Genomic DNA, 22,228 nt, shown 5'->3' on the forward strand with positions numbered 1-22,228 from the left:
ACAGTTTATAATCTTGTAAATATCCCCCCACCCCACCCCCCCACGTAATTTACATGTGATTAGGTTCCTGGGCTGATCTACAAAAACTGTGTAATCCCTAATGGAACTGAAGGATAATATAAATAAAATGTAATACTTAATAAATGTTACATTTGAATGTTCTCTCAGAAAAATCTCTGTTGTGGGAATGGGACTCCCCACCTCTAAGCCATTGGGAATAGGAACTGCACCCGGGTGAACTGTGGAGGGGAGTTGTGGCATCTCTTCCAACAGAAAACGGTGCTGCCCTGTCTTCCCCACTTCCCCTGTCCATGTCTGGTGCCCTGACTTCCGGCCTCCATCCGTTCTGATGCCCTGTCGTAAACTTCTCGTAAACGACTCCATCCTTCCTTGTGTGTCTCCTCTAGCTTGAGTGGCCTCATGCATCCTGCCCCTAAGACAGTGCCTGCATCCTAGAGAGAATGTAAAGAGAAGATAATTTAAGGGAAGACACACTGCATGGTCAGAACCAAGAAAAATGCAGAGTGACAGAAATGTCAGTGCTGAGAAGCCCAGGGGAGGGGTAGGCAGGAAAGAGTTCGTGAAAGAGGTAAAAATCTTGAGTTGTGCCTTGAGCTAGCCGATACTTTCCATGGTTTATGTCTTGTTTGAATTTTACAAAATCTTGTTAAAGGTACTTTTCCTTGGAATGGAAGTGATTTTCGTGGTCCAGTGTTGGATTCCACACCAGCTGCTGTGGGGCTCTCCTGCTGCCTCCTTGGTGTTCCTCTTCCTCCTGGGGCCTCGTAGCGGTGCTGTTTCCTGAGCCCAACCTTCCTTTGGCCTCCCACTCTTCTCTCAAACACCCTCCCTGGAGGCAGATTTGCTCTGTTCGCACAGGCTCCTATCCTACCTCGCCCCCTGCCAGGACCCTATCCCCTTCCTTTTCCATGGCCCGTTTTATAGCCACTTTGGTCCTGCTCAGCCACAGGCCTGACCTGCTTTCTGGTCCCAACTCTGAAGCTGTTCTGTGAGATTCTCAGACCACTGAGATACGACTATTTCTGTCTTCATTGTATCCCTGTGGGCTCCCACAATACTGACGTCTAGGAGGTGTTTCATAATGTTGATGGAGTGAATTAATTCACCTTCCTGTGGAATTTTTGTGATATGCCTACTTTATTCTAGTTGTTTCTGTTAACCTTTGTTTTGGCCCTAATTCCTAATTATCTCTTTATTCATTAGCTTCTGGACATGTTTCTCTACCTATGCGCTCTGCCTTTTTCTGGTCTTCTGGTCTTCATTCTTGATTCCTAGTTTTCCCAAACCCACATTTCATCATCATGCATCAGTGCTTTGACATTCTCTCATTCTCCAGAACGTGCAGAATCTAAAGCCCTCATCTCAGTGAAGTTGGCCCTCCCTTCCTGTTTCTGCTTCTCTCCAGAAGGAAGCCTGCAGTGCACACTGCTGTGTGCCTGTCCGACCCTGACCCTGAGTGCGTCTGCATGGACCTCTTCTCCACATCCCCCCCACCTCAGCAGCTGTGTACACATCGTTTTCAGAGTCTGATTCGAGCCCCGTCACATTTCCAGACTCCCCTGTACTTTGCTCCAGATTACCTGTTCTCTGTTCTAACCACCCCCCACCTCCCCGACTTTCACTGTATATGTGTCATTCTTCTTCTGGCGACCCTGCCTTTGTGTCATTTTGCCCCCAGATCATGAGTCCCCTCAACAGTAATTGTGTCTGGTATATCGTGTTTTTGTCAATATCTGCATAGTACTGCTGCGCAGGTATTAAGTTCTGTGGAATTGAGTGAGATGTAGGAACTTGGTAATGTGAGAAAACAACGTCTGTAATACATTTTCTTTATTATTCTTTTAAAGAGTCTCAGGTCATCTGTCAGTGAAGGAATTCGGGCAGTAGATGAACGAATGTGTAAACAAGAGGACATAAGGAAGAAAAAGGTACCCTCCACTAGATTTCTTACGCTGCCTGCCAGTTAAAGCCCTCTCCTCTTGTCTCCGCGTACTTGTCAGCAGTATTCAGCTTTTTTTCAAAGCTCTCATGCATTATGTCACATTATCTACTTGAAATAATGAGACAGAATTTTAGAGGTACCCACATGGTCTCAAGATCACTCACTTTTTCCAGAACAAGAAACAGTGATAAGTGTTGTCGGTGCAGGGCTTGACAGTTTAACGACCGTATAAATTTTCAGCGGCCCTGTAAAGAAAATAGGCCTGTATTAGATAGAGACTAGGGGAGAAGTGGGCTTTCTAAAGCAAACTCGGGATTCTGCCGCAGGTTTGTTGTTATTTTCTGATTCTGTGTTCTTTATGTTCTGTGTTCACTTTAATTTTTTCGATTCCCAGTAGTTAGCATGTGGTGTTGGCTTAGTTTCAGTTGTGTGAGACAGGCAGCGGTTCCGTACATCCGAGGGCTCACCCTGGGAGTGCGCCCCTTAGTGCTATCTCCAGTTTCAAGTGTCCCCGATTTCATTCATGATCATAATGATGTAGGGGCACAGCGGGCATTGGGAGTCCGGGCTTCTGACTCTGGCCTGCTGCTCTGTACAATGTTTTCTATGTGTATTATTAGCATATTTGTTAAAATCTCAGTGGGGAGAAGCCTGTTTGAGGGGACCTTCTGTTTAATTCGCCTCTAGATCTCCTCACAGCTTTTGTCCAAAGAATGCTTCCCGTGCGCTTCCAGACAAAACAGTAAGCTTTGTGAGAGCAGGGTGTTTTTCTTGCATTTTCTCGTGTCCCCCCCCCCCCCCCCCCCCCCCCGCGTCGGGACGAATGTCAAGCTCCCAGGGGTGTTCAGTAACTATTTATTGAATGGATGACTTTGTATTTTTTTGTTCTTTAAGGATGAGAGTTTTCATAATGTCCCTCAACCTCTTTGATAATATTTGTAGTGTAAAAGGTCTTTAATGAATTGGTGCTTGGGCAGATAGGTATACGCACATATAAACTGAGAGGGTCAGTATGATCGGAAGCCAAAGTTAAAACATGAATAAAGGGCCATAAGAAAACAAACGGAGGGGCGCCTGGTGGCTCAGTTGGTTAAACGTCCGGCTCTTGATTTTGGCTCAGGTCATGATCTCAGGGTCATGAGATTGAGCCCCGCATTGAGCTCTGTGCTCAGCAGGATGTCTGCTCGAGATTCTCTCTCCCTCTGCCCCTCCCCTGCACGCTCACATGCAGTCTCTCTCTTTCTCTCTCAAATAAATACATCTTTTTTAAAAAATAGGAAAGAAATGCCCATAGAAAGATTCAGGATGGGAGAAAGAAGAAATAAGAGTATAGAATATGAGAAAGCAAAGTCTAGGGGTTTTTTTTTTCTATAAACTTGCAATAGAATATTGAAGTGTGCCTATTCTAGAAAGCCAGAACTAAGATTTGCATTCTTGAGAATTCTGTGTTTCATAGATATATTCAAAATATAGCATGCCCTACATATTTGGAGTTGACTTTTGGTTTTATATTTTCCTGCATTTAGCATGGGAAATAAAGATGATTAAGAGTAAAGATGGTGACTTTTTTTGTTTGCTTAATTTTTATTTTTATAGATGTGTGTGTTGAGGCTTATACAAGTTATTCGATCAGTTGAAAAGATTGAAAAAATCTTAAATTCACAAAGTTCTAAAGAAACCTCTGCACTCGAAGCGAGCAGGTAAGCATTTTTTTTTTTTTAACTAAGTAGCACATAAATTAATACTTCACATCCAGCCCAATTTGGTGGGGAGGGCTTAGTTAGAATTCATTTCTGAACAAGAAGAAAATCCAGGTTTGTGGCTTAGTGTTTTTGAATGTAGCTCCAGGAGAGTGGAGAGCATGAAATGGTGACGTCTGTAACACGTCCCTGTAAACCCTTTGGTTCTAGACCACAGTTCCAGCACATCACTATGCTTCCAGTGGAAAAGTTTTATATTTGGAATCACCTTCCCTGAGGACTAGCAAAATCCTGTTGATCTTCAAGGCATACCTACCATTCATCTTGCTCAGATTTTTTTTTCCTAGACATGCCCAGAGTATTACCACTGATGTATTTTGCACCAGCATTGTATTATTACGAAACAGTGTAGGACACATCCAGTTGAAATTTACAAACAGGAAAGAAAAAGCTTATGAAATAGGAAAAAGATGATGGCTCTCTTTGTTATACTGTGATTGTCTTGTTCCCTTCCTGGTGTGAATTTTCAGTCAGGCAGGGTAGATGAGTGACTCAGAAAATGAGTTGTTAGGTCCTGTCAGCACCGTGAGATGCATAGTGGTGCAGTGGGAGGAGCCCGGGCTGGTCCTGCACGTACCAGCTGGGCTGCCCGCGTCAAGGTAGCCTGGTGCCCTGCATGCTCTGTCGTGTGAGGCTAACAGTCCCTCCTGCAGGCGGAGTTAGGTTTCTAAATTTTAGGAATTAAGGTTTTAGATTTGGAAGGAACTTGAGAGACCATATGCTCCACATGTCTCATGATGGAGATTCAGAATGGACACATCCCAAAGGAAGCCATTCTCTGGTGCAAGGTCTCTGCCCCCTTTCACATCAAGGCGTTCAACTACATGGTCAGCCCCCCCCCATGCTTGTGTCTCTAGCCCGTTGCTCTCGTGCTTCTGCCCCTGTTCGCCCGCATTTAGCAGACACTCGGTGCGCGGCCCTTCTGCAGGCCATGTGTCTCCAGCAGCTCCACTTCGCTGCGGCCCTCCGCAGTGCCTGCAGCCCCTCCGGCCACGTCCTCGTTCGGTCCCTGGGGAGCCGGCCCTCCAGTGTTCTTCCCATCTTTGCCATTGCCGCTGCGCCCCTCGGATAGAAACACCTCAGTGAGCTCTGTGTCTATAATCCTGGCCCTTTGCAACGCTGTCCTTGATAAACAGACATTGTGCGCTTTCTTGCTCAGAATTACCTTGGAGGACTTTTTTTCTTGAGAAGAGCAGCTCTGAGCTCTAGAGTCAGGAAAGCCAGAGCAGCGTTGGCGCATGGTAAATCCATCATGCTTGCCAGGCCCAGAAACGTCGAGATAAGGATAAATAGGAAATGCCCACGGGATCAGTCAGTAGAGGTTGGGATTAGGCTTCGGCATTGGTCGTGCCAATCGCTTGCCTTCCCTCCACACTAGTTCTGATGCTCCGGGACTGGGCGCACTGCCGCGGGTCTCCAGATGTTTTGGGTTTCCTTACAGTGTGTTTCCTCACTACCTGACTGCCCATCCTCAGATGTGGGATGCCTCAAAGAGCCCAGCAGGTGCTTCGGGGCCTTTATTTTATTTTATTTTATTTTCTTTCACTGTTCGGCTTCCTTTTGAATGGGGTTGACGCTTTCTAATGTGGGGGGCGGGAGGGAAGTGTATCCAGTCCACTTGGTGGCAGATGCACTTGTAAGTGTTTTCTCACTAGCTCCCGGAGCACCGAGCTTGCTCTTTCCGCCGTTGGGTAAATGTAAACTTGGAGTCCGCTGCTCTGAGGGATTTCCTGGGTTGCTGCTAGGCGGCCGGTTTTAGCTGATTGAGGAGACAGCAGTAGTTGGTACTGGGGAGGTACTGGGGAGGGAGAATGAGGCAGGCGGAGAAGAAGAGGGGGATTCGGGTATGAACAGTAGGACAGGGGAAGAGAGAGGAGGGGGCTAGAGAATGGGAGAAGAAGGGAGAAGAAGGGCACGAATGGGAGAGCCCGAGGAACGTGGTGGAAACACGCAGTTGACCTAAAACACTGACCTAAAATAGCTCCATCCCCTTGCCTGGGCCCTGTGGCCCGGGCCAGGCTGCCTCGGTGGCTTCTACGCCCTCCCCTCTCCTCATCCCCCGCACCTGGGGCCTGCTGCACAGACAGTTTGTCCTGAAAATTGATGGCGTGCAGGTGCCTGAGCGCTGTAAGGCGTGGGGGGCACCGGGGGTGACGGGTTGTGGCTGGGAACACATTGTGAAGAAAGTTAGAGCACGGGGGGCGCCAGAGTCAGCATTGCTAACCAGGTGATGTGGTCGCTCGCAAATCAACTTTGGGAATTACACTTCTCTAATTGTCTCTACTAGCCCCCTCTGGACTGGACAGATTTTGGAGAGAATTGCCACAGAATTTAACCAGTTACAGTTTCATGCTGTTCAGAGCAAAGGCATGCCTCTTCTGGACAAAGTAAGACCAGTAAGTGTTGGTTTTGATTTTCAGTGTGCTGTTTGCGAATTTCCTGGATGATTTTGGTTTGACCTAGCATTGCCCCCTGATAATTGCTACTCTACAGGATTTTGAAGCTAGCTTTGAATTTTTTCTTTTAGTGTCTGCTGCTTGGGACCCTGCTTCCATTGGGTCACACTAGGTAGATTTTGTGTAAAGACACAAGTGTAGTCTCTAAACTATGCGAGTAAAATGAATTCTGAATTTCATATGATGTAGTCAGAGTTCATTTATCCAAAGCCCTTGACCAGTTTTAAATGCACACTTGTCAGATTTACTCCGTAGCTTAAGAGGCAAATAACTTTTTGTCGTTCAGTAATTGTCTAAACTTCCCTTTGATGAAGCTGACTTACCTTCAAAGAAATCACAGGGAGGGGACGCCTCGGTGGCTCAGTCGGTTAAGCCACTGCCTCTGGCTTAGGTCATGATCCCAGGGTCCTGGGATCGAGTCCCACCTTGGGCTCCTTGCTTGGCAGGAAGCCTGTTTCTCCCTCCGCCTCTGCCCGCTTGTGTGCTTGTGCTCTCTCTTGACAAATAAATAAATAAAAATCTTTAAAAAATAAAAGAAAGAAAGAAAGAAATCGTGGGGAGAAGAGATTCATTGTTATTCTCTAGGAAATGTTGGGATTTTCATCTTACATATATTCTGGTAGAATTAGAGGCCTGCTTTATATATATAACACATATGTATATAAATTATACATATATATTTGAATTTTTAGAAACTGTTCTGCCTGGACCTTTCTTTCCTTGTCCCTCTGTTCTTGCAGCGTATAGCTGGCATTACGGCCATGCTGCAGCAGTCCCTGGAAGGCCTGCTGTTAGAAGGTCTTCAGACTTCCAATGTTGACATCATACGGCACTGCCTACGGACCTACGCCACAATTGACAAGACACGGGACGCAGAGGCGCTAGTCGGTCAAGTACTGGTGAAACCGTACATGGATGAGGTTTGTGCCCCCATGCACTTTATTCTGCAAACACAGAGCATCTACTCTGGCTTTGATTCTTGACTGGGTGTGAGAGAGCTCAGGGCTCTTCCTTGAAGATGCTCCTAGTTACTGCTCTTCTGGTTGTAAGAAAGGGTTGGGCCCGGTTGGTGCCCGTCAGCATGGCAGGAATCAGGCATGCGCTCTGGTCTCTTCCAGTGATGCCATAGCTCAGGGATCATCTTAATTTAGTAGGGGTGAGGGACTTGCCTAGGAAGAAGGTACGGATCAGAACATTTTCAGGTCAATTTCAATTTCTGTGAGTTACACGTCAATGAAGTTGCCGAAAAGCGTGACCCCACCAAGGCGCCCGTGCCCGCTGGAGGAGCTGGAAGACAGCCCTGTGCGCAGGGAAAGTCCGTGAGGGGAGGCGTCTTCGCAGAATTGATGTGGCCTAAGTCTTGAAAACCATGGAGGAGTTTGCTAGGCCAGGAAGGTGGGAGGGAGGGAATATTCAAAGATAAAGGGCTTTTATGGGCGAGTTAGCGGGGTAGTACCTTAAGTCCGGAACTTGGTTACCCAGTGTCCTTGACCTATGAGGATACAGTTAAATACAGGGAGTCAGTGTATCCTGCCTCTGAGCGGCCAGAGTACGGGCTGCGCTGTGTGAGGCCGCCAGCACTCAGCAATTTCCCACTTAGAGAGCGTCGGTTTCATCTGGTTCAGGCTGATAGAAATCATGAAGCCAGTCTCAGCGTTTGAGGGCTTTCTTCAGTCAACCTGCCAGTGCGAGTGTTCTTTCTGTCCAGTAAGTACAAAGCTACCCACCATGACTTCAGGATGAAAGGCTTCCAGTTTTAAAACGGGACAGCATCCCATTGATAGAAGTGAAATTGAAGGATTAATTTCAGTAATCCTCTCAGCTTCATTAGGACTACTAAAAATAAATGATCTGTCAGTTCTTTGTATGTATCCTATTACAGTTCATAGCTCTCTCTGTGGGGGTGAAAAAGATCACGTTATTCTTTGTCACTAAATGAAAATATTTTAGTTCTTTAATTTATGCCCTTTTCATTGAACTGAATCTAATATGCTAAATTAGGGAAGTACTTTACATTTCCGTGTCATTAGATGAACTGTGGCCATGTTTGTATTTTAAGTTTGTATGCTTGTCATTCACCTCCTGCAACTCAGCCTCACCACAAAAAATAAAATACTAAAGCAAAATAAGATGTGTTTTATTCCATCGCTCTCCGTCTCAGCCCTTTCCCTGTTCTGGAGACGGTAGAGGACAAGGCCAGGGTGAAGATGGCACGGAGCTGTTGTCTGGAGACACAGTATTTTGCTTTTAAGCTCAGAAGGGAAACAGATGAGTGTGTGTGATGTTTTAGCTTCAGGCCAGTCTCTGTCCCCCAGCCTCTGTGTCCCCCAGGGTTGGAACAGTGTTCCCAAATCCCGGGACCTAGATTTTCGCGCCGCTGTTACTTACCTCCTGTTTAGAAAGCATGTTGAGTGGGGAGGAGGAATGGCGAAGTGCATTTTTAAGGGTTACTCGATTCTTTTGTCTGTAGTGTAGAGTTCATACTTCTCTTTTAGGTGCTTTAAAAGACAACAACAACAAAAAAACGCTCTTCCTTCCTCTAGGTGATCGTAGAACAGATCGTTGAGTCTCATCCGGACGGCCTAGAGATCATGTATGCCAAGCTCCTGGAGTTCGTTCCTCACCACTGCCGCCTTCTTCGAGAGGTCACAGGAGGCGCCATCTCAAGGTGACGTAAACTGCTGTGCATGCGCCTGAGCTCAGTTTAGTGACCACCTGTCACCTCCTCATGCGCCGCTGACCCCTGGCTGTCCTGTCTGACCCGGGAACGTGTGCGCTTCCCTGTTTGTTACCAGTGCTGTGAGGCGGGTGTCGCTCGCCTGGGGTTACAGGGAAGGGAACGAAGAGTGGGGACGAATCTTGACGGTGACATTTCTGTGACTCCAGAGCCTCTGCTTTTCTCTTGTCTATACTTTCTCCTTAACCAGGTTCAAAATCAAAATTGGTTTCCTTCCATTGTTGTGATGTCATCATCTGTCTAGAAATACCAATTCAGTTTAGTTCAACACATTTTATACTGATGGTGATTAAAGTCCTGTTCGGTTTTCCCTCCCTCTCTTATTTTATTTCCATGGCTTTCCAGTCCGTTTCATGAATGTCCCATTACCTTCCACCATCTCCGTCATCCCAGTCCAGGCCTTTGTCGCCTTTTGTCCAGGGTAGCGGGCTCTCCCCACCTGGTCTCCCGGCTCCACCTGTCCCTCTTCATTGCAGCCCTCGGCCGTCCCACCTGCCCAGAGCTCTGCGGCCTTCCTGAGTTGCTCGTGGCTTCTCATCGCCCACAGAGGAGCATCCAGTCTTCCTGGCACAACCTGTGAGGCCCTTGGTGCTTGAGTCCTAGTGGTTCTCCGCTGTAGAACTTTCTACTGTGGAACTTTCCCCCATACCACTATGGTTCCTGGCCAGACAGGAGCACTTGACCTTCCCTAGCACACCTGGTACAGAAGATCCCTGACTTCACATTGGTTCAGTTTATGGTTTTTTGACTTTTTATAGTAGTGCGTTCAGTTTGGATCTTTTCCCGGGCTGGCGATCTACAGTGGGATCCTCTTTTGTAATGCTGGGCTGGGGCGGTGAGCACAGCCCCCAGGCAAACCACGTGATCACGAGGGTCAGCAACCAGCACACTTGAATCATCCTGTTCTGGCTTTCAGTGCAGTGTTCAGCAAATTACATGAGATACCAGACACTTTATTGTGAAATAGGCTTTGTGTTAGAGGATTTTGCCCAACTGTGCAATACTGTAAGTGTTCTCAGCACATTTAAGGTCGGCGGGGCTGAGCTCTGATGTTCAGTCGCTTAGGTGTATTCCATGCATTTTCAGCTAAAGAGATTTCCAGCTGAACAATGGGTTTATTAGGAGCTGAGGCCATCATAAGCCGAGGAACATCTATCTGTACTGTGCGCTTCTGTGTTTTCCCTCATTGCTTCCCGACTGTCACATTCCCTTTGTCTTTCTGTTGACCTGTCACTCCACATGAAGCTCCAGTCCAAATACCACTTCTTTTTTTTTTGGATTATTTATTTATTTACTTATTAGAGAAAGCATAAGCAGAGGGGAAGGCAAAGAGAGAAGCAGGCTCCCCACTGAGCGGGAAGCCCAATGTGGGACTCGATCCCAGGACCCTGAGATCATGACCCGAGCCAAAGGCAGAGGCTTAACCCGCTGAGCCACCCAGGCGTGCCTGAGGTACTACTTCTTTCAAGAGACCATCTTGTATCCTGTTGTTCACCATTAGGCACATCCTCTGGATTCCATTTGGCTTTTAATCTATTGAGAACTGATGTCCATAGACTTAGCACGTGCTCCCTTCTGTGCTGCCCACGCCTTCCTGCCCACACCTGGCACAGCATCTTAAAGATAAAACTACCCAGTGTCTGCAAAATGAAAGAATGAATCTGTGGCTAAGGAGGGCCCTAATCTTTATGAAGTAAGCAAGCAATGTAGTTGGTCTTGAATTTGTGTTCTGTGGGAAGAAAAACCTGGAGTAATAAATACGCCACTTGACCATTGAAATACCCTGTTTTCATTACAGGAATTTAGAGAAAGCCTGGTTTTGCCGCTTGCAGTTAGTAATCATGAAGATTTAGCTGGATTTGGATTTCACATTAAGAATTTAGAAGTCATGATGTAGAGACGCCTGGGTGGTTGTCGGTTGAGCTCTGCCTTTCTGCTCAGGTCATGATCTCAGGGTCCTAGGATCGAGCCCTGTGTTGGCTCCCTCTGCCCTGACCCCTGGCTTGTGCTTTCTCTCAAATAAAATTTTTTAAAAAAGAAGAAGAAGAAGAAGAAAAGTCATGATGCAAAACTAAAGAAACCACAGTTAGGAAACAGCCAGTCATTAGATTTGACAAGGCTAGTCTTGGTCCTGAAATGTCAAGTTTCAAAGCTTTGCAAGTTCTCCCACCATTTTCAGTGTGGCCGAATTCACGTAGAAGCCTCAGAAATTTGGGGAATCTATGGGGTTTTTTGTGTTTTTTTTTGTTTTTGTTTTTGTTTTTTTTCCAAAGGTTTTATTTATTTATTTGACAGAGATCACAAGTAGGCAGAGAGGCAGGCAGAGAGAGAGGAGGAAGCAGGCTTCCCACTGAGCAGAAAGCCCGATACGGGGCTCCATCCCAGGACCCTGGGATCATGGCCTGAGCCAAAGGCAGAGGCTTAACCCACTGAGCCACCCAGGCACCCCGGAATCTATGTTTTTTTATTTAAAGATTTTATTTACTTATTTATGTAAGAGGGAGAAGGGGAGAGAGAGAGAGAAAACGCATGAGCCCGGGAGGAGCAGAGGAAGAGGAAGAAGCAGACTCCTCCCTGAGCAGAGAGCCCAGTGCAGGGTTGGTCCCAGGACCCGATATCATGACCCAAGCGAAGGCAGATGCTTAACCGAGGAATCTAAATTGTACCTCTGTAGGTCGTCATTTGCCTCAAGCACCCTGATTGTGCTGCCCCTGACCACCCCCACTTAGCTCCTGCCTCCAGGTTTCCACACGCTCGGCTCAGCGCTTTCCTTGTCCGTCTTTCACTTGTTCCATGTGTCGCGTCCGCACATGCCCTTTATAATCTGGCAGCACCGGGCGCCATGCAGGATTTATCTTCTGAGGAATAAGGATTCACTTCCCTCATTTGCCATCTGTTTCAGCTGTTCATCTTGAGGATGTAAATTTTCTCTTTGGGGCTTTAAGTAGATATTTACCTTGAGGATGTGGAGATCTTGTTATTTAATGTTGCTTATACTCTGTGCATCTGTAGTTTTAAAACCCTTAATGTTATTCTTTCTTTTTTGCCCTCCCCAGCCCTCTTCCAACCCACAGGGGATTTCTTATCAATACTAAACTATAGTAAGATTATTTGGTATCCCTTTCTGGAAGTGAAGCCTAGCTTCCTTTATAACCTGTGTTTCCTGATAATTTTTGCTAAGCAGGAAGATTATGAAAGCATTTTTCTGTTGATTTTTAACGCCAGCATAGTAAAATCCCAATATGCTATCGCAGCTTAGCTACAGAACTCCCACTTTAGCTTAAATAAGAACGTGTACTGCATTGCTGACCATTGTTCAAGAAAATTTTCTTAAAAGTAGAGCATGTGACGCAGTATACAACCATCGGAGCGGGTAATCATCGCGGTGGCATTTGCCTGAAACATATTTATGTGTCTTTAAATTCAGGAGATACTTAAGGAATCTGCCTTACTTACTTATGTATGAAAGCATTGCTAACATAGCACTTACTGTACGCCAGGCCCCAGCCTAAATGCTTGGTAGACGTTAACCCGTATGATGAACCTGTGATATGCTGTCATGTCCATCTAAAGACGAAGACAACAAAACATAGAAAGTAAAGGGCCCACGACTTGAACGCAGGCACTCTGGCTTCCGAGTGAATGCTTCATGTCTGTGTTGCCTCTGCCTCTCGTCGAATTCTAGAACTAGAAATCCAGAGTCCAGCCTTTTGTTAAAAAATGCAAAATAAAGCATGGACACACACAAAAACATTAGTGTGGTAGGTATTCTGTATCGGAATTTGTGATCAAGATTTTACACGGAGCAGTCCTACAGCTGGAGAACTGAAGGTGATCTCAGAGAGGGCGGCATCTTCGCACAGCTGTTAGTAATTGGTAATTAGTGTCATTTACAACACCTCAATGCGAAGATCGCTTTTCTTGTGTTATTAGACTGCTTCTTATCCAAGATAGAGTGTAAATACGGTGGCCTAATTAGGGGAGGAATTGTGCCAAGGCAGTCTGACACCAGCTTGCTCTCCTGTGTGATAGATAGAAGAGTCAGGCCACAGAGGACACACCAGCTTCCAGGTGAGTCTGGGATCAAAGAGTAAGATAGAAGTGTCGGCCCTAAACCAGCTCATTGACAGAGAGAGTTGTTCGTAAAGATTGAAATAAGTGTTAGGCTGAGGAACTTCTAGTAAAAGCAGCACAGTAGAATTTCGCCCTTTGTAAATAGAAGAGCACAGTGTATCTGACTGAGATTTTGCTCTTGTCCTACAGTGAAAAAGGCAATACTGTTCCTGGATATGACTTTTTGGTGAACTCTGTGTGGCCAGAAATAGTACGAGGATTAGAAGAAAAATTGCCTTCTCTTTTTAATCCCGGGAATCCTGATGCATTTCACGAGGTACCTTTTCCTCCATCCTCTTGATTCTTGAAGATATTAAACAGAGACTTGATGCTAATCATGTTTTCTGCAGAGTCTTGGTTCTGTGGTGTTATTTTTTTAATAAAAATTTGAGTTCATGAGTGAGCATGTATTTAAAAATCGTTTCATCCAAGTAATAGTCCCTGATACTTTTGGGAATAAGTATTTTAATTTGACAATGTTTAGTAAAATCCAGTCTGAACACAGTTGTGACTAGATACATATATTATTTTCTCACTTTTTAAAAAAGATCCTAGAAACCATTAAAAGCCAATCTCGTTGCAATTGTTTTCCATGAAAAAGTAGGTTTGCAGATCTGTACTGTATAATTTTTTTTTTAATTTTTAAAGATTTTATTTATTTATTTGAGAGAGAGACAGTGAGAGAGAGCATGAGCTAGGAGAAGGTCAGAGGGAGAAGCAGACTCCCCATGGAGCCGGGAGCCCGATGTGGGACTCGACTCCGGGATCATGACCCGAGCCGAAGGCAGTCGTCCAACCAACTGAGCCACCCCGGCGTCCCAGTACTGTATAATTTTTAAGCAAAACAAAAGGTATCGATGGAATTGTAAAATCCTTGTTAATTTTTAAAGCGTAGAGAGGCAGGCAGTAAGTGCGGTGAGCTGGGGGGCTGGTGGACTTCAAAAACAGGTAAGACAACAAATTTGGAGCGTTATTATTCCAGAAATACCACTGACCTCGTGACTCATTGTGATGTTAACAGTATGTTGAACAATACGATCACTTGGTGTCACTTTCAGTAAATTGTGTGACAGTGATTTTTGTGATTTTGAAAATTAGGGCTTTCAAAAATAGATACTGTAAGCAGAATGAAATAGTGATTTAGGCAGGAACCATTTAAGACCTTTTACATTTTGCTGTACTCTAGAGAATTGTATGGATCACGTTAGGCTCAGGAGATGTTTTAGCTCGGAAATGACACTTTCTCACAGCGCTTTGATTTTAGAATTCTAAACCAGTGCTTTAATGTTGGTGGGTATATTTCAAGCAAGCATAGCATCTGTCAGTTTCTCTCAAAAAATGCTTTCAGCTTTCCACATTGCTGTGACATGCTTCTTGTGAAGAGAGAAACATCTTTGTAATCCTTTAACATCCTGTCCTATGCAGAGGTAGAATACGTTTTATCCCAAAAGGATGAATAATACTTTTATCTCAACTCCACATGCCTAGACCCCACACTCAGGGGATCTGTTGCTCAGAACCAATTGAAAGAAATTAAAAATGTGTAGTATTCAGGGCACCGTAATTCGGGCCTAAGCGCAGACTTCAGCAAATTTAGGTGAATGGTTTGGTGAGCCAGAATTGAGCCCATCTTAATTAAGAAGTCCGTGGAAGGTCCACACACGTTCTCCTAATAGCCTGGGCACTCGGACGTCTGGAGTTCCCACAAGGGAATCCGCATTTCACCACATCTGCGGTTTTGCTCCGCTGGCTGACCCCGGTTCTGTGTCCTCTGTTAGCTTCGTCTGGGGGTAAATTCTCTCGGAGCCTAAGCAGAAGAGGAAATGTCGTCCTTAAAGTACAAGCAGTAGTTACTGGTAGGGTAGTTTTGTGGGCGAAATTAAGTGGTACAGTTTTAAGCACAGTGCACAGGTGATGAATGCTGGGTGAGTTTCAGCTGTTGCTCTTCACGGTGGTGTGACCCCCCCGTCCTCCCACCCGTCCCCATCCACTTTCGTGCTGTTCTGTCTGTAGAAAGGACTGGACTGCTCCCCTGGTTTGATTCTTGTCCTGCTGCTTCTTCTGGAGCAGCAGTGAAAGCGAGACCACTTAATTTCCAGTCTCGTCTCGTTCCAGTGGGCTAGGTTAGGGGTGCCCTGGAACATGAGAGCTGTCCTTTGCAGAGCACTGGGTTTCCAGATGAGCTTGTCACGTAAGCTCGTGAGCCGGTCACCGGACCACTTGGGCATTACAGGATCTTCAAGTTGGGACCTGGGAAGGACGATCTCTTGAGGTCCCTGTTGGCTCTGGGAACGGAGTCCTAGGGCTCCCCTTCTCTCTCTGGATTACAGCTTTCCGTGCATGTTCCCGTCTCTGGTTAGTGTGCTTACAGTGAAACGCCCACCTGTGTGTTCTTCTTTTAGAAATACACCGTAAGTATGGATTTTGTGAGAGCGTTTGAACAGCAGTGTGGATCCCAGGCCAGTGTGAGGAGACTAAGAGCTCATCCTGCCTATCACAGCTTCAATAATAAGTGGAATTTACCTGTTTATTTTCAAATAAGGTCAGTAATTTATTCCCTCCCCCCACCTCCAGTCTTCTAAGACGGAATTCGAATACCAATGCAGGGGTTGCCCCACTTACCGGCCTTTTCTTGGAGATCATTGCACTTTTCCGTGGGAAGCAAAACCTAAAATGGAAACGTGCAGGTGTCTCGATTGTCAAGGTCCTGGCTCACATGAGAGAAAAATAATTTTGTGATTAGAGGGCTGCGCACACCAGCCTCGAATTGAGGTGGCCTCCGGGCCCAGCTCCGTCCCCCCAGATGACACTTCCACAGCCATCCACGGAGGCAGACAGGAGGGGCTCTGGAGCGGCACACTCTTTTGCCTTTTCCTCTTCTCACCACCTGCCACTGTCAAACAGCGGCCCCGGCCCACATCTGTTGTCGGCTTCTCTGGACAGTTCTTTTCCCTCAGAGAGAGTGGGGAGAGGCGCAGCCTTAGGTATCCTTTGCATCTGGTTCCTTCAATCAGTTACGAGAATCTTAGTTATTATTTTGGCTTTTCTTTATAATCTCTGACATTTGTTCTCTCTGTTCTGGAAAATGGTGACACTTCTAACAGATGTCCTGATGATGACACGTATGTAAATAAGTGCTTCTATAAACTATTGGGGAAATTTAGGATAAACTCTTAGCAACGTGTGTTTTGCTAGAAAAATCGATGAGATCCGGCATTTTTGCAGAGTCTCTTGATTGAGGTCATGGTAAGTTCCTTCATAGAATGACATTAACTAGAGTGTTTTAGATAGAACGGTCTGTAGAGGGTCATAGGCTTTTTGTTTTCATCGCTGAGTACTTTCATTACGATGCAGTCCTTTTCCCTAGAGTTCTGAGGGAAAGTCACAGGGAAATATATTACGGATTAGGTACCTTGATTATAATTGCTTGCCATGATTGCAAATGTATGTAATCATCTTGTGATAATGAAATCACGGTTATCAGAACATTAGGGAGATGCCCTTCTCATATTACTCCCAAATTTTATGCTTAATTTGCCAAGGTCCCATCACCACGTAGCTTGTCTCTGAGTAGGAAATTAAGGATTTGTTCATCTAAGGTATTCATGGACCACACTGGAAGTAGTTGTTACGGGATAATCAAGATCAAGCCAGGGTAAGAAGCCCTTTCGATTCAGGAGCAGAATTTAAAATAGTGGAGCATTATGTCACAGTATAAGGCTACAGTAGAGGAGAGATGTCTGCATTTAACCATTTCTTCCGTAGTCGGTGGTGAGTTAGATAGCTTTAGACATCCGGTACTATCACATCACGTCCTGGCTGCTGCCTCCAAACTCTTATTTCCAGTTGTTCCCCCAGATCCCATGATCCCGTGCTTGGAGATCTTGTACTGTCCCCCCACCTCCTGGACCCACCCTCCTGGAGCTCCAGCGGGCTGCTTTCAGCCCGAGCTCAGGGTGGGCCAGGCAGAGCCCCACAGCGACAGCACAGCCTCACTTCAGTTGGTTCTCACAGGGCTGGCAGATGAGCCTTAAACTAGGTTGAAAGTCAGCCAGTTCCTGAAAGATTTTGTACCTTCACCAGATCTTTAAAATTAAGCATTCAAAGGAATTGGTTAACTTTCTTTTGTAATCTCTCTCAAAATTTGTGAAATTCTTAAAAATGACGTTTGAGTTACGAAGTGTGGAACTTGTATTCAATACGTTTGTTTTTCCATTTTAAAAATAAATTCAAGTAATCCTTTGTAGGACTGTTCTGTTGATTTTTACCAGGTGTCGAATTGTTTACTCTGGGGGAATGACAGAAAGTTCCACAAACATGACTAGGGTCAGAGTTGTATTGTTATCTGATTCATTTCAGGGTCACCTGAAGGAAGCCAAAAGCCAGTGGGGTGGTACGCTTTGACAAATACGCTTTGACATATTTATAGGGAGAAATACTCATATTGCACTCTTGGGAACAGGTTTACGCTCCTGGTCTGACCATAGGCCTGCATCCCCATCCTCTTAGGAGAAAAGGGAGCATTCCGAGCTAGCACCTTCTGGAGCACACTGTTCCTGATACCCTGCTGGGTCTGCATTTCCCATGTTCTTACAGGCATGTTGCAAAGTAGCTTTAGGATTTAGTTTCTCATAGGAAGAAAAGTAAATGCAGGTAGGACCGAAACCGTGTCAAATTGTCACAAGCCAGTGGCTACCTAGAAACTGGTGTTAGTCCCTTCAAAGCCAAAGGCTAAGTTGTAGGTCTTTTTAATTGAAATCTTTCTAGAACCTTACATACTCCCAGAACGTTCACGGTATATGCTTTATTCGGTACATGCTGAACGTAGTAGGTCTCCTCGTTAATGATGTGGAGTGTCTGCAGCATCAACGCACTCTCCCTTTGCCCCAAGTGTGCGTGTACACGAGGTAGAGGTGTGTAGAGACTCGGCCTCTGACAGTTCTGATCCTGCCAAGCAGAGGGGGTGTCTCGCTGCCGTGCCGATTCTGTACGAGCACTTTCGGAAGCTCGCAGACCTGAAGCCTGCCTGGAGGAATGTGTCCGGAGACCTTCCCCAAACCCAGATTTAAGACTTGAGAAACATTTTATTTGGGGTTTGCCCTTGCTACAAGTACTCTTGACAAGAGCAGAATGGCATCACACATCCATGTGCCAACGACAGCACGTTTCTCAAGCTTCACCAGAGTCGCCTCTCACTTGCTGCTGTTTTGCATAAAGAACGATAACCTGTCGCTTCCGTCCTAGAAGTCGGCTGCCCAGCAAAGCTGAGCGAGGGGCTGGTGCTAGGTCCCGGGCTGGGGAGGCACAGCTCAGTCAGGTGACACGGGCAGGTGTGCTTTCATGGCTCTTCCCACGTGTCACACGGCAAAGGGCCATGTGAAGGCAGGAAGGTACCAGGGGTCCTGCTGCTTTTGGTTCTGGTAACTTCTCACGTGTGCATTCTTGTCGTTAGCATAAATGTCTGAATAATTTTGTGTCCTCTGTCCCTTCCTTACTGGTAAGTTATATTTGCTCTAACTGCTATGTACCTTCAAGCCGACCTCTTCCCATACCACATTCTAGAATGAATGTGCCACACGTCACGTAACCGTTTCCTTACTCGGGGCCGTGTAGCTCGCTCCGGGTTTCCCCAGCTGTATGCAGTGCCGGGTTACCTCTCAGGCCTTTTCCCTGTCAGAGCTTACTCTGTATTTTGTATAGATTTTGTAAAAAGTGATGTGAGGGGCCTGAGGCTGAGACCTGGGGCCAGTACGCTCTCCCCGCTGCAGAGCTCCCCTTCCCCCCTCTCTTCCCCCGGCGCAGGGTCATACCATCCCCTTTTGCTCTGTTCTTGGGCTCATCTCCTGGGCTCCCTTCTGTAACCCCGCCTTTCTGCTTGTCACTTGTTTTCCCCCATGCCTCTTGTCTGCAGCTCAGGGAGACAAGCCTTCCGCAGGCTTCCCTGGGCAGTAGGTGCGAAGGTTCCTTCCGCTTAGCCTCTAGGAAACTGTGGTAACCAGGGGGGTCCTAGCAATGCAGGGCGGCCTTGGGGTCTTGGGCTCTGGGCCGTGTTGGTGGGCGGCACAGCTGCTGCTCTCTGTCTGATGTGCACAGCCTCGCTTCGGTTGGTTCTCACAGTTGGTTCTTTTCACTCTTCAGCCAGTTTCCTTCAGCTCCGTCCCTGGACTGCTTTTAAAAAGCACATATGTACTGTAAAAAAAACAAACTGCCTTTGGAGACGTGTCTTAAAAGAAGTTGCTGTGGCCCATGTCGAAGAGGTTACTGCCTACGTTCTCCTCTAGCATTTTGATGGATTCCTGTCTCACAGTTGAGGTCTTTTATCCATTTCGAGTTTATCTTTGTGTACGGTGTAAGAGAATGGTCAAGTGTCATTCTTCTGTATATAGCTGTCCAGTTTTCCCAGCACCATTTACTGAAGAGACTCTCTTTTTTTCCATTGGCTATTTTTTCCTGCTTTGTTGAAGATTAGTTGACCATAGAGTTGAGGGTCTGTATTTGGACTCTATTCTGTTCCATTGATCTGTGTGTCTGTTTTTATGCCAGTACTCTGCTGTCTTGGTGATCACAGCTTTGTAATAAACCTTGATATCAGGCAACATGATGCCCCCAGCTTTGTTTTTCTTTCTTAACATTTCCTTGGCCTTTTCTGGTTCCATACAATTTTAAGATTGTTTGTTCCATCACTTTGAAAAATACCATTGCTATTTTGATTGGGATGGCATTTAAAGTACAGATTGCTCTGGTCAGCATAGACATTTTAATTTTAACAATGTTTATTTAAGACACGTCTCCAAAGGCAAGGGAAACAAAAGGGAACATGAACTTTTGGGACTTCATCAAGATAAAAAGCTTCTGCACAGCAAAGGAAATAGTCAACAAAAAAAGAGGCAACCCACGGAATGGGAGAAGATATTCACAAATGACACTGCAGATAAAGGGCTGATACCCAAGATCTATAAAGAACTTCTACTCTAAAAACAAGTAATCAAGTCAAAAAATGGGCAGAAGACATGAACAGACACTTCTCTAAAGAAGACATATAAATGGCTACAGACACATGAAGAACACATGAAGAAATGTTCATTGTTAGCCATCAGGGAAATTCAAATCATAAAACCACTACCACCTTACACGAGTTAGACTGGCAAAAATTGAAGACAAGAAACAACATATGTTGGAGAGGATGTGGAGAAAAGGGGAACCCTCTTAACACTTGATGGGAAAACGAGCTGGTATGGGCACTTTGGAAAAAGCATGGAGGTTCCTCAAAAAGTTAAAAATAGAGCTACCCTACAACCCAGCAATCACACTACTGGGTATTTACCCCAAAGATACAAATGTGAAAAGAAGGGGCACATGTACCCCATTGTTCATAGCAGCAATGGCCACAGTTGCCAAACTATGGAAAGAGCCAAGATGCCCTTGAGCAGATGAATGGATAAGGAAGATGTGGTCCATATACACTATGGAGTATTATGCTTCCATCAGAAAGGATGAATATCCAACTTTTGTAGCAACATGGACGGTACTGGAGGAGATTATGCTGAGTGAAATAAGTCAAGCAGAGAGAGTCAATTATCATATGGTTTCACTTACTTGTGATGCATAAGGAATAACACGAAGGACATTAGGAGAAGGAAGGGAAAAATGAAGGGGGTGTGGAATCAGGAGGAGATGAACCACAAGAGACTGTAGACTCTGGGAAAGGAACTGAGAGTTTCAGGGGGGTGGGGAGATGGGTGAGCCCAGTGATAGGTGTTAAGGAGGAAACGCATTGCATGGAGCACTGGGTGTTATATGCAGACAATGAATCATGGAACACTGCACCAAAAACTAATGACATGCTGTATGGTGAATAACAAAACAATTTAAAAAATAATAAAATAGGTAAAATAATTTAAAAAACCAAACTGCTCAATTAGGTAAATTAATCTTGAGCGTGTGTCAGAATTGATTGCCGTAAGGGAACTGGCCGGTGACAGGAGCGTGCTGGGGAGGGTATGATGGGGGAAGTTTACGTAGTCGGGAAACAGAATGCTACCTGAGCACCTAGTTTAAAAAATACACACTTTCATGTCACAGAGTCCTAAACAAATGCCCTCATCAATTATTAAAACAGAAATCAGGGACAGGAGGTCGCGATGGATGGTGGGCCAGCTGAGACACAGGCAAAGTGACCGGAAGCAGTGGCGCAGATGCCGCTGGCTGTGCCAACAGGGTGGGCACCAGGGAGCATGAGGGGCTCCACGGAAATGCACAGAGCGTGGGCCACCAGCCGCTGTGCTCACTGGCTACCTGCAGTGGCTTTTCTCAAGCTTGCAAACAAAGATACAGAATACAGCCTCCCCGTTCCTTAGTTTGAGGACATGTACTCTGCTGTGATGGTGCAAATCAAGATGGATTGAAGATAGCTGCAGTCTCGTGGCCGCAAGGGGATGGAAACGCAGGTTTCACAAGGCAGGTGGGACTTTGCAGGCATGGCTTCTTGATGGCAGCTTAACGGGCAGTTTTAGTTTGAAAAGCACGGGTTAGTCATGATTCCAGTCAGATGCAAATAACAGAGAAACCCTACCTAATTGTGCCCGATTAAGAAATGTTTTCCTTATTCGGTTTAGAAAACGTTTGGGAGAATAGGCATTCTGGGGCTGATTGGACATTGATAAGAGCATCAGACTGAGGGACAAGCCAATGGAGGCAGTGGCCGGTCCCTGGGAAGGAGGGAGAACAGGGAGAGGCATCTAGCAGCTGCATTAACCCTCATCTGTGCTCTTGTTTTTATCTCAGATTCAGAGAGATTGCAGGATCCTTAGAAGCAGCACTCACCGGTGTGCTGGCGGACGCCCCAGGTAACTTCCTGAAAGTGATCAGTGGCAGGATGTCGCTCCCTGAGTGAGGGAAGCTCAGCCAGTCACCTAGACCTCCCCGTTCCGAGGGTCCTTGCACCTTGTCCTGTCATGCCATAGTTAGACCTTAAGAACATAACTCAGTCTCTCTTTTTTTCTAAAGAGGCTAAAGAAATCAAATTTTTTTGGTTTATAGAGCATTCTCGGTAAAAAGAATGGGATATTGTTTCAGCAGTAAAGAAGGAGGAAATCTTGTCATGTGCAAGGACATGAGGGACCTAGAGTGCATTGTGCTAAGTGAACTGAGTCAGAGAAAGACACACCATCTGATTTCACTTGTGGAATGTAAGGAACAA

The 22,228-nt window shown here is 45.8% G+C and overlaps 1 protein-coding gene across 16 annotated transcripts in view; it reads left to right on the forward strand.

Annotated features, from left to right (window-relative positions):
• The window catches only part of COG2 (component of oligomeric golgi complex 2), a 53,993-nt gene that overhangs the window by 21,937 nt on the left and 9,828 nt on the right, over positions 1 to 22,228 (forward strand). For 6 of the 16 annotated variants that reach the window (XR_007122569.1, XM_047701366.1, XM_047701354.1 and 3 more), the window contains 9 exons: positions 1,869 to 1,949; positions 3,560 to 3,663; positions 4,581 to 4,805; positions 6,011 to 6,119; positions 6,902 to 7,099; positions 8,723 to 8,847; positions 13,180 to 13,306; positions 15,432 to 15,571; positions 21,814 to 21,875. Coding sequence is in view for 15 of the 16 variants with exons in the window: in XM_047701366.1 (XP_047557322.1) it covers positions 1,869 to 1,949; positions 3,560 to 3,663; positions 4,581 to 4,805; positions 6,011 to 6,119; positions 6,902 to 7,099; positions 8,723 to 8,847; positions 13,180 to 13,306; positions 15,432 to 15,571; positions 21,814 to 21,875 (1,171 nt within the window). In the remaining variant the exon portion in view is untranslated. The remainder of the gene's footprint in view (positions 1 to 1,868; positions 1,950 to 3,559; positions 3,664 to 4,580; positions 4,806 to 6,010; positions 6,120 to 6,901; positions 7,100 to 8,722; positions 8,848 to 13,179; positions 13,307 to 15,431; positions 15,572 to 21,813; positions 21,876 to 22,228) is intronic. The other 10 variants (XM_047701361.1, XM_047701362.1, XM_047701358.1 and 7 more) reach the window with 6 other exon arrangements.

The sequence above is a fragment of the Lutra lutra genome, chromosome 14 (genome assembly GCF_902655055.1).
Source record: "Lutra lutra chromosome 14, mLutLut1.2, whole genome shotgun sequence".
Lineage (NCBI taxonomy): Eukaryota > Metazoa > Chordata > Mammalia > Carnivora > Mustelidae > Lutra > Lutra lutra.